Below are 12,163 nucleotides of genomic sequence, written 5' to 3'. Positions count from 1 at the left end.
TTGTGCTATCCACAATGCTACCGTGCTGCCCATTCCACAATGCTAACGTGCTGCCCAGGAGGTGATGGAGCCCATCCCGGCTCCCCCTGTAGGGGAGGTCCCGGAGCACCGCGACATCACAGACTCCGCCCCCCCCCCCCCATCCCTTCCGTCCCAGGTGCATCTGGTGGGCAGCGGGCAGGACACGCTGGCAGCTCGCCATCCCAGTCGCCCGAGCCGCAGCCTGGCCCATCTAGGCCGGGCCACCCCAGGAAACGGCCGCCAAAGGGATCCCGAGTCACAGGGCAGGAATCACAGGAGTCCACCTCCAGTTCTGCTGTACCTTCAGGGGAACAACCTTGGCGTAGTCAAAGGGCCCGTAAGGCCAAACAATTAGACACTAAGTAAGTTGGCACGGGTGCAGGGCACAGACGAGTTTTAGGGGCTAGGGCATGTGTATGGGCAGTTTGTTATTAAAATCACTTTCATACCTACAGAAGCTGCCTTTGTTCTCTGTCTGAAGCGTTTGGGGTGTCATGTACGTTGAGCACCAGTGTGTGTGTGTGTGTGTGTGTGTGTGAGGTGGTCTTACATCGGCCCCAGGTGAGTGTGCCCCCCCTCCACCTGGGCCGCCCTCTCCATCCCCCCTGGGCAGAGGACGGGGCCGTGCACTGCAGTGTCACTGCCACATGCAGGGATGGTCCGGCTGGAGGGTGGTACTGTGGCCATAGGTCAGACATTGTCCAACGATAATGGAGGGCAGCCACCCGCCCATGTCCAGCCCGTCTGCCCTGACCATTGCCCCCATCTCCCTCATCTGGGGAGGTCTGCGCCTCTTCCTCCTGCCCCTCCTCTGCCTGCGGCACATCGCCCCTCTGCTGGGCGATGTTGTGCAGGACGCAGCACACCACAATGATGTGGCCTACCCTATCTGGCGGGTACTGGAGGGCCCCCCCAGAGAGGTCCAGGCACCTGAAACACATCTTGAGCAGCCCAAAGCACCTCTCTATCACACCCCTGGTCGCTGCATGGGCATCATTGTAGCTGTTCTCTGCGTCACTGCGTGACCTCCGTATAGGCGTCATCAGCCACGACCGCAACGGGTAACCCCTGTCGCCCAGCAACCAGCCCCTCAGCCGGGGGTGGCATCCCTCGAACATGCCGGGGATGTAAGACTGCAACAACATGTATGAGTCATGAACACTTCCCGGGTACCGGGCGTAGATGTGCAGGATAATCATGCGGTGGCCGCAGACCACCTGGATGTTCATGGAATAGGTCCCCCTCCTGTTGGTGAACATTGCCCTGTTATCTGCAGCTGGCCGTACGGCGACGTGCATCCCATCGATCGTGCTCTGGACAATGGGAAAACCGGCCAAGGCAGAGAAGCCCACGGCCTGGGCATCCTGGCTCGCCCGTTCCACCGGGAACCGGATGTAGCGGTCCGCAATGGCGTCTGTCACTGCCCGGATGCACTGGTGCACCGATGTCTGTGAGATGTCGGACAGGTCCGATCTCGGCACCTGGAATGACCCCGTGGCATAAAGGTTCAGGGCCACCGTAACCTTGACGGACACGGGGAGAGGGTGTCCTCCCCCAGTGCCACACGGTGCCAGGTGTGCCAACAGGTGGCAGATGTGTGCCACGGTTTCCCGGCTCATCCGGAGTCTCCTCCTGCATTCCCGGTTCCTGAGGTCCTGGTACGATGAATGGGGCCGGTACACACGGGGCCTCCTCCGGCCTCTCCATCGCCATGGCACCACAACGTCCTCCACACTCTCCTCGTGCTCCACCTCATCTTTGTGCTCCCCCTCCTCCTCCTCCTCGTCCTGTCGGGCGGGTGGCCCTCCAGCCTGCCCCTGTGCTGCCTGCCCCTCTGCGGCAGCCTGCCCCTCTGCTGCCTGCCCCTCTGCGACAGCCTGCCCCTCTGCTGCCTGCCCCTCTGCGACAGCCTGCCCCTCTGCTGCCTGCCCCTCTGCGACAGCCTGCCCCTCTGCTGCCTGCCCCTCTGCGACAGCCTGCCCCTCTGCTGCCTGCCCCTCTGCGGCAGCTTGCCTGTCTGCTGCAGCCTGCGCCACCTCTCTGCCACGCTCCTTCTCCTCCTCCAGGGCAACATGTACAATAGCAGCTGCCGCCACGGCGGGAAACATCGCTGGCTGATCAGAAAATATGACGACCTGCAGAGGGTGGGGAGGGGGGGGGGGGGGGGGGGGGGGGGGGAGACGACAGCATGTCATCATTGCCCGTACCCCCCCCCCCTCCCCCTCCAGGCAGCCAGGTGCCATGGGCTGCATGGGCGGAACTGTGGGAGGATGGCACCTGGCCAGGCGGACAACCTCCCTTTCCCCCCGTCCCCGGCACTCACTCTCTCCCTCCCCCTCCTCGGCACTCACCCCCCCTCCCCGGCACTGTCCCCCCCTCCCCGGCACTCTCTCCTCCCAGCACAGTCCCCCCTCTCCCCGGCACTCACTCTCTCCCTCCCCCTCCTCGGCACTCGCTCTCTCTCCCCTCCCCAAGTTCGGCTGCTTGGTTAACCGTAAGCTTGTAATCCCCAAAGATTCTAACTGAGTGGTCTGGTTTTAAAACATGGGCAATGGGACCAGCCACTCAGAAAATTGCGTGGGTATTATGCTCTACAATTCTTCCGAGCATTTTATCTAGGCCTCAAGAACTTAGGCGTGGTTTCAGGGTTAACATAAATCTTGGTCTTTAACCCTTGAATTTGGCATAGCTCATTCTGAAACACATCTTTATAATTGCATAAGACTTCCTGGAAAATGGCATCTGGTATCTTGAAAATCCCCAACCAGTTTAGCTTGATTTGGCGCAGCCATTTTCACCCCATGAGACTCGGCCTTTGACCTTCTAGGGTGATTGGTAACTGGGCATCCGATTGTTGATACGACACCGGGGTCACCATTGTCCCCCAAACCTTCAGGGTCTCCTCTGTATATGCAGCCAAGCTGTGCTGCTGAGGCCCAAAGGTTGAGCTCCTCCTCAAAGGTATTTGAAAGTTTACTCCCCCCCCCCCCCCCCCCCCCCCCCCTCGTGTTGACCTCCATGCTGAATGTCATCGTTGACCATGAGAACTATTTCTACTGGAGCTGTTTTTCTCATTTTCACTATATTCAGTCTAAATTTCTAATTCTTCATCTGTGTTCTTCTCCACCTAATTTACTGGAGTTGTTTTATTTAAACTTGGCGCATGCTGCTTGGCGCGGCAGTGTGTCTGAATGTGGTCCTTTCTCTTGTACCAAAATGTGGAAACGTTTTACCAAGAATCAGCCAGGGGTGGAAGCTGGAACCTCCTGATCCGGAGTCAGGCGAGTTATCCATTCTGCCACTGGCCCACAGGGTTGTTCTACCAAAATGGATGAATTTTCTGCAGTGATACTTCTTGAAGCTGATCGCTGATCTCAGCCCCATCTATAGCATTCATCATATTCCTGGGATGACGGCCCATTTTCTGTCCTGACCTCTGACTACGGCCCTACTCCTGGCACTGTGTCTGTCGACCTGGGTGCGTGCTTTGCAGCTGCGACACTTCACAGTGATTTACCTTACCCTCTTGCACATTAAAGCTCTGATGATGCCTTTCTCAGCTATTTGGTTACTTAGGCTAATTCAATTGCCTTATCCAGGGATGTCTAGTACTCAGTATCTCACATACTCTCTCATTTCACTCCCATTATCCCTCCCTCGCCCATTCAGCCCCCTCCCACTTTCCATTTATCGGTTAATTTGAGAATTGGGACTTGTCCGACCGCTGATTGTGCTGGAATCGTGCTGCCCATTGGAGATGGTCTCTTAAGAGAAACAGAGATTCCACATTTCTAATGATCCAGTCTGTGTGTAGGGACAGGATGGGTTTCTTCAGTTGATGTTGTAGAGGAGACTGTACAGAAAAGGGTGCATTGTGCCAAATGTTAATGGAAAATACGTCTGTGTGTGTGTCTGTTCCAGGCTCTCGCGTTTCCGGAGCTCCTGTATGAAGCTGTCTTTGATGAAGATGGATCCAGCAGCAAAATGTCTGTCAGACTGTATGGAGGGGCCCTTCTCAGTAAGTATTAAGTCCTGGGAGATAGTGATAGAGTCAGAGGGCGTGATCTTCCAGCCACAATGCACCGAAAAGCAGCTCGCTGTGGCGGAGTGTGGCCAGTGAAAGCCGGGAGACACCGCTCCCTAGATTCACCTGGCTTGCAAAGCCTCGCGTGTTTCAAGGGGAATCCTGCCCACAATGAATGGGATCACTCTTTGGCAAATCTGCATATCAGAGTGAGGCAGTAAGCCTTACTCTAATGCACAGAATCCAAGGTACCTGAGGCTTTGGGCTTCAGTCCCACCGCCTTGGGAACCTCAGATGAGCGCCATTTGGTCCTGGTCCGCACAAATCATATCTTACAGACAATATCCCAGTGCCACTATCACCATTCCTGTCTTACCGGCAGGACAGACCCAGCAGAGGTGGCGGCATTGTGGTATACAGTCGGGAAGGAGTTGCCCTGGGAATCCTTAACATCAACTCTGGACCCCATGAAGTCTCATGGCTTCATGTTAAACATGGGCAAGGAAACCTGCTGATTACCACATACCGGCCACCATCAGCTGATTAATCAGTATTCCTTCATGTTGAACAGAATTTGGAGGAAGCACCGAGGGTGACAAGGGTGCAGAATATGCTCTGGGTGGGGAACTTCAATGTCCATCAGCAGCAGCAGCAGAATTGTATTCAACCACAATCTGCAATCCCATGGCCCGGCATATCCCCCACTCTACCATTAGCACCAAGCCAGGGGATCAACCCTGGCTCAATGATGGGTGCAGGAAAGCAGGCCAGGAGCAACATCAGGCAGACCGAAAAATGAGGTGTCGACCTGGTGAAGCTACAACACAGGACTACTTGTGAGCCAAACAGCATAAGCAGCAAATAACAGACAGAGCTAAACGATTCCACAACAAAAGCATCAGATCTAAGCTCTGCAGTCCTGCCACATCCAGCGTGAATGGTGATGGACAATTAAACAACTCACTGGAGGAGGAGGCTCCACAAATATCCCCATCCTCAATGATGGAGGAGCTCAGCACATATGTGCAAAAAACAATGCTGAGGCATTCACAACAATCTTCAGCTAGCAGTGTCGAGTGGATGATCCATCTCAGTCTCTCCCGGAGGTCCCCAGCATCACAGATGTCCATCTTCAGCCAATACGATTCACTCCACGGGATATCAAGAAATGGCTGAAGGCACTGGATATTGCAAAGGCTATGGACCCTGACAATATCCTGGCAATAGTACTGAAGACTTATGCTCCAGAACTTGCTGCACCCCTAGCCAAGCTGTTCCAGTACAGCTACAACACTGGCATCTACCCGGCAATGTGGAAAATGCCCAGATGTGTCCTGTACAAAAGAAACAGGACAAAACCAACCCAGCCAATTACTGCCCGATCAGTCTGCTCTACATCATCAGCAAAGTGATGGAAGGAGTTATCAACAGGCTATCAAGCGACACTTACTCAGCAATAACCTGCTCACGGATGCTCAGCTTGAATTCCACCAGGATCACTCAGCTCCTGACCTCATTACAGCTTTGGTTCAAACATGGACAAAAGAGCTGAATGTTAGAGGTGAGGTGGGAGTGACTGCCCTTGATATGAAGGCAGCATTTGACCGAGTATGGCATCAAGGAGCCCTAGCTAAACTGGAGTCAATGGGAATCAGGGGGGAAACTCTCCACTGGTTGGGGTCATACCTGGCACAAAGGAAGATGGCTGTGGTGGTTGGAGGTCAATCATCTCAGCTCTAGGACATCACAGCAGGAGTTCCTCAGGGTAGTGTCCTAGGCCCAACCATCTTCAGCTGCTTCATCGATGACCTCCCTTCCATCATAAGGTCAGAAGTGGGGATGTTTACGGATGACTGCACAATGTTCAGCATCATTCGTGACTTCTCAGATAATGAAGCAGCCCATGTCCAAATGCAGCAAGACTTAGATAATATCCAGGCTCGGACTGACAAGTGACAAGTTACATTCGTGCCACACAAGTGCCAGGCAATGACTATCTCCGACGAGAGAATCTAACCATTGCCCCTTGACATTCAATGACATTATCATCGCTGAATCCCCCAGAATCAATATCCTGGGGGTGACCATTGATCAGAAACTGAAGTGGACTAGCCACATTAATACTGTGGCTACCAGGGCAGGTCAAAGACTAGAATTCTACTGCGACTAACTCACCTCCTGGCCCCCCAAAGCCTGTCCACCATCTACAAGGCATAAGTCAGGAATGTGATGGAATACTCTTCGCTTGCCTGGATGAGTGCAGCTCCAACACTCAAGATCGATAACATCCAGGAAAAAGCAACCTGCTTGATTGTTATCCCTTCCACAAACATTCAAACTCTCCACCACTAACGAACAGTGTCAGCCCTGTGCACCATCTACACGGTGCGCTGCAGGAACTCACCAAGGTTCCTTAGACACCACCTTCCAAACCCACGACCACTACCATCTAGAAGGACATGAGCAGTAGATACCTGGGGACCCCACCACCTGGAGGTTCCCCTCCAAGTCACTCACCACCCTGACTTGGAAATATATCGCCGTTCCTTCATTGTCGCTGGGGCAAAATTCTGGAAGGAGATTGAAGAAGTAGCTGAAGATGGTTGGGCCGAGGACACTACCCTGAGGAACTCCTGCAGTAATATCCTGGAGTTGAGATGATTGATCTCCAAAATACTGGAACTCCCTCCCTAACAGCACAATGGATGTATTTCATAGAATTTACAGTGCAGAAGGAGGCCATTCAGCCCATCGTGTCTGCACCGGCTCTTGGAAAGATCACCCTACCTAAGCCCACACCTCCACCCTATCCCCATAACCCAGTAACTACACCTAACTTTTCGGACACAAAGGGCAATTTAGCATGGCCAATCCACCTAACCTGCGCATCTTTGGACTGTGGGAGGAAACCGGAGCACCCGGAGGAAACCCTCGCACACACAGGAGAACATGCAGACTCCGCACAGACAGTGGCCCAAGCTGGGAATCGAACCTGGAGCTGTGAAGCAACTGTGCTAACCACTGTGCGACCATGCTGCCTGTATCTGCACCTCAGGGGCTACAGCGGTTCAAGAAAGTAACTCATCACCACCTTCTGAAGGACAACTAGGGATGGGCAATAAACACTGGCCTAACCAGTAACACCTACATCCTGTAAATTAATTTTTTAAAAACAGTTCACCTTACACCCACTAGTGCACACTATAAGAATTAGTCCAACTTTAAAGCATTACACACACTCTGCAGGGAGCAATCCACCTTAAACCCATTGCACACACTCTCTGCAGGGAGCAATCCACCTTAAACCCATTACACTCTCCAGGGATCCGTCTGTCTTTATCCCATGACACACACTTTCTACATGGTGCAGTCCACCTTAAACCCATTACAGACTTTCTACAGGGAGCAGTCCCGCTCAAACCCATTACACACACTTTCTACAGGCAGCAGTCTACCTTAAACCCATTACATACTCTCTTTACAAGAATCACTCCACCTTAAACCCATTACACACACATTCTACAGGGAGCAGTCCACTCTAAACACGTTGCACACACTTTCTATCGGGATCAGTCCACCTTAAGCCCATCACACGGGCAACACGGTGGTGCAATGGTTAGCACTGCTGCCTCACAGCGCTGAGGACCCGGGTTTGATTCTGGCTCTGGGTCACTCCGTGTTGAGCTTTCACAGTCTTGCCGTGTTTGCGTGGGTCTCACCCCTACAACCCAAAGATGTGCAGTGTCGGTGAATTGGCCACGCTAAATTGCCCCTTAATTGGAAAAAAAATGGGTGCTTTAAAGTTATTTTAAAATAAACCATTACATACTCTCTGTACAGGGAGCCACTCACCTTAAACCCATTGCACAATCTACGAGGATCAATCCACCTTGCCTGGTATACAGAAATGGACTATATACATTATGATGTACACAGACAGTTCCACGTCTGTGCCAGCTTTCTTTACTCCTCCAGCTCTGTGTTCAAAGTGCAGTCCTGGATGAGTGCTGCCGTCCTCCAGTTAAACATTATTCCCAATGTCCAGAGCCATTGTTTCTGGCCCAGTCCCCTTCCCCCAGGCCCACAGGTTAAAGACAGTGATGTTGGCACAGCCACACTGACTTTCTGAACCTACATACTATTATCAGCAATCCTCCCTAACTCTGTCTCTGTCACATCTCCCGTGTCTGCTGTTATGGGCCAGGGTTTAGAGAACCCCAAAGTGTATCATGGAGTTCACCTGACCCACAATTTTAATAGATTGTGATATGGGGAGCACAGCCCACTCTACAGGTGTGGTACAGCAGAAATGGAAAAGTATTTTTTAAAGCAAAACAAAGTTTATTCTATGAACTCAAGTTAACCTTTTTAAAACATACAGTGAACATCTTAGCAACCATTAATTCAAATACAACCCCCAAAGAATACAACACTAATTAATCCTTAATAACTTCCCAAACAACATCCAGAAGACAAAAAGAAACTCCTTTTAACAGAAGCACATTAGGTTTGCATTCACTACTGATAACATTTATAATTCTGAATTCACCAAATGATCAAGAGATAGTCATTTCATGGCAGAGAGATCAACAATACATCTGCTCTGTCTGGCTTCAGCTCCAACACTGAAAACTAAACTAAAACACACCCTGCAGCCTGCTCAAAAACGAAAGTAAAAAGCTGACAGACAGCCCAGCTCCACCCACTCTCTGACATCACTGCAGTAGTAAACACCCATTTTTAAAGGTACTCTCAGTGTCCACAGCCATTGTTTCTGACCCACTCCCCTTCCCCCAGGCCCACAGATTAAAGACAGTGATGTTGGCACAGCCACACTGACTTTCTGAACCTACATATTATTATCAGCAATCCCCCCTAACTCTGTCTCTGTCACATCTCCCATGTCTGCTCCCTCCTCAACTCAGTTGCTGCTGAACCTTCTGTGAGTCACTGCTCCCCACAGTCCACCATTAGTGACCTCGTCCTAAACCTCTGCATCAACATTTCTCTTTCCATCAATAGGTTTCATCTTTCCTGTGTGTGATCTTGGATCAAACCCCCCCCCCCCCCCCCCCCCACTCCACCCTGCCCCAGCCCTGGGCAGTGAGTACAGGGAGTGAACAGATTGTGCAAAGTAACTGACTGCTCTGCCAGGAGACAATGTCTCAGGGAAATACTCTGATGTTTGACTCTGTTCTCCTTTCTGCTCCAGGTATTTCGCTGATAATGTGGCACGCTTTATACACAGTGGAAAAGAGTATCATTCAATGGACACTCCTCACAGAAGCCTGCTATTTCACAGTGCAATTTTTAGGTGGGTTAGCAATTAATTGGAGCCTGTGGCCACCTTCATTGATAACTCCCCAGGGTCCTGCTGCCCCTCATGTTCCTCCCCAGGGTCCTGCTGCCCCTCATGTTCCTCCCCAGGGTCCTGCTGCCCCTCATGTTCCTCCCCAGGGTCCTGCTGCCCCTCATGTTCCTCCCCAGGGTCCTGCTGCCCCTCATGTTCCTCCCCAAGGTCCTGCTGCCCCTCATGTTCCTCCCCAAGGTCCTGCTGTCCCCTCATGTTCCTCCCCAAGGTCCTGCTGCCCTCTCGTTCCTCCCCAGGGTCCTGCTGCCACTCATATTCCTCCCCAAGGTCCTGCTGCCCTCTCGTTCCTCCCCAGGGTCCTGCTGCCCTCTCGTTCCTCCCCAGGGTCCTGCTGCCCCTCATGTTCCTCCCCAAGGTCCTGCTGCCCCTCATGTTCCTCTCCAAGGTCCTGCTGCCCCTCATGTTCCTCCACAGGGTCCTGCTGCCCTCTCGTTCCTCCCCAGGGTCCTGCTGCTCCTCCTGTTTATGCCCAGGATCCTGCTGCCCCACCGGTACCTCCCTCGGGTCCTGCTGCCCCTCCCGTTCCTATTCAAGGTCCTGCTGCCCCTCCCATTCGTATCCAAAGTCCTGCTGCCCCTCCCATTCCCAGGATCCTGCTGCCCCTCATGTTCCTCCCAAGGGCCCTGCTGCCCCTCATGTTCCTCCCCAGGGTCCTGCTGCCCCTCCCGTTCCTATCCAAGGTTCTGCTGCCCCTCCCATTCCCAGGGTCCTGCTGACCCACCTGAACCTCCCCAAGATCCTGCTGGCCCACCGGTACCTCCCCTGGGTCCTGCTGGCCCACCGGTACCTCCCCTGGGTCCTGCTGACCCACCGGTACCTCCCCTGGGTCCTGCTGCCCCGTCTGGAGGTACAGTTATTGGAGATCTTGTTGGTGAGAGGAAGTTGGGCCATTGTGATCTTTTGGAATTTGCTGGAGTAAGCCGATGTGTTCAAGAATCGCAGTGCAGGAGTGAGCTTCACTCTCTTGTCAGGGTTTCATAACCAGGGCAAGAATTGATTCTGCCATGGGCATGCTGGCCTCCTGCCAGCCACTTAGTCACCCTACCTGTTCCTGCAGCTGAGTGGAGGATGGCATTGATGGTTCTCACACAGTCCTGAGCAGCATTCACCACACATATTGATCACTGAGAATAAAGCTTTGACCAGGTATTGGGGTTGAGGGGAGAGGCTGGGCAGGTTTGGAGAGTAACAGTTGTCTACAGGGCACTGGGCTAAATATCAACTCAGTGAACAGGTCAATGTGAAAACAAGGCCACACTGCAGTCAGTACACACCTTCACTGCTCTCTCCTGCGGCAACAGGGGATCATCCATGCCCAGGGACTAATATTGAAAACGGATTAAGACCATGAGGACAGTAGAGGGAAATCAGTGGTGAGGGGAGGTGAGGAAGGAGAAAGTCGTTTGTGGGAAATGAGTTATCAAGAGGATTAAAACAGGAGAATCTTGTGGGATAGGGTGGGAGCAAACATGGGATCGAAGATCAGAGTGTGAGGCAATGCGATTGATTCCTGGAAGGAGATTCGGAGTTATATACTGGAGACATGGGCTCTGAAGAATTTAACAAGATGTAGTGATGGAGGGAACCATTAGTTCTGACAGAGGGTGAGCCAAGGTGCTCTGCATCCATCCTCAGTGAGGTACAAATTCTGATGTCGCAGTAGTGAGGGATGGCCACAGGGTGGCAGTGCTGTCCAGTATTCATTATCATCTGAGCAGGCAGCCAACTGCCAACAGAAACCGGAACAGCGGCTGTCTTGCCTGGTGTCCATGTGTGATAAAAATGGAATTCATTATATGACTAGCCTTAGGTGGTTCAATTTTATCAGGTACTTTTATAAATTTAAATAGAATTTATTGTGATTTTTATTGAATATAATACTCCTGGATTTGACCTCAAAGATTCGAACCTTCTCCTCTTCAGGAGAATGTTAAAATATACCAGCATAGCTCAGTTAGACATCACCTCCCTGGCCCTAAGGCCCATGGGCAGGAAAAACTCTCTCTTTCCCATTCCAAATAGTATTGTCCAAACTGTCCATGTGTGTGCAGAGGGGCCACATTTCAAAACTGATCTCATGTGAGAGGGTGATGCTGGTTTAGCACAGTGGGCTAAACAGCTGGCTTGTAATGCAGAACAAGGCCAGCAGCGCGGGTTCAATTCCCGTACCAGCCTCCCCGAACAGGTGGTGACTCGGAGCTTTTCACAGTAACTTCATTGAAGTCTACTTGTGACAACAAGCTATTATTATTTTGAGCAGCTTTCAGAAAGATTATGCATTAAATATGAATTTCAGACAAAAAACAATGAATGAAACGTAGCTATGTGTTGGGCAGAGGAAAGTGGGCAATAAACAAAACAGAGTATTAAAGTGTGACAGGGTGAGAATGCCGAGCAAACTCTCACTCACTGGGAGCACACTCACTCACTGGGAGCTCACACTCACTCACTGCAGCTCATACTCACTCACTGGGATCTGACACCCTCAGTCACTGGGAGCTCACACCCTCACTCACTGGGATCTGACACCCTCACTCACTGGGAGCACACACTCACTCACTGGGAGCTCACACCCACTCACTGGGATCTGACACCCTCAGTCACTGGGAGGTCACACCCACTCACTGGATCTGACACTCTCAGTCACTGGGAGCTCACACCCTCACTCACTGGGAGCTCACACCCACTCACTGGGATCTGACACCCTCAGTCACTGGGAGCTCACACCCACTCACTGGGATCTGACA

The 12,163-nt window shown here is 52.2% G+C and overlaps 1 protein-coding gene across 6 annotated transcripts in view; it reads left to right on the top strand.

Annotated features, from left to right (window-relative positions):
- LOC119971600 (tumor protein p53-inducible protein 11-like) overlaps nucleotides 1-12,163 on the top strand; it is a 186,558-nt gene that overhangs the window by 167,266 nt on the left and 7,129 nt on the right. For 4 of the 6 annotated variants that reach the window (XM_038807381.1, XM_038807382.1, XM_038807380.1 and 1 more), the window contains 2 exons: nucleotides 3,943-4,039; nucleotides 9,258-9,359. In XM_038807381.1, the coding sequence (XP_038663309.1) occupies nucleotides 3,943-4,039; nucleotides 9,258-9,359 (199 nt within the window). The remainder of the gene's footprint in view (nucleotides 1-3,942; nucleotides 4,040-9,257; nucleotides 9,360-12,163) is intronic. The other 2 variants (XM_038807385.1, XM_038807384.1) reach the window with 2 other exon arrangements.

Source organism: Scyliorhinus canicula, chromosome 9, assembly GCF_902713615.1.
Source record: "Scyliorhinus canicula chromosome 9, sScyCan1.1, whole genome shotgun sequence".
Lineage (NCBI taxonomy): Eukaryota > Metazoa > Chordata > Chondrichthyes > Carcharhiniformes > Scyliorhinidae > Scyliorhinus > Scyliorhinus canicula.
Note: the sequence above shows the minus strand (reverse complement) of the source record. Positions and strands in the feature narration are given on the sequence as shown.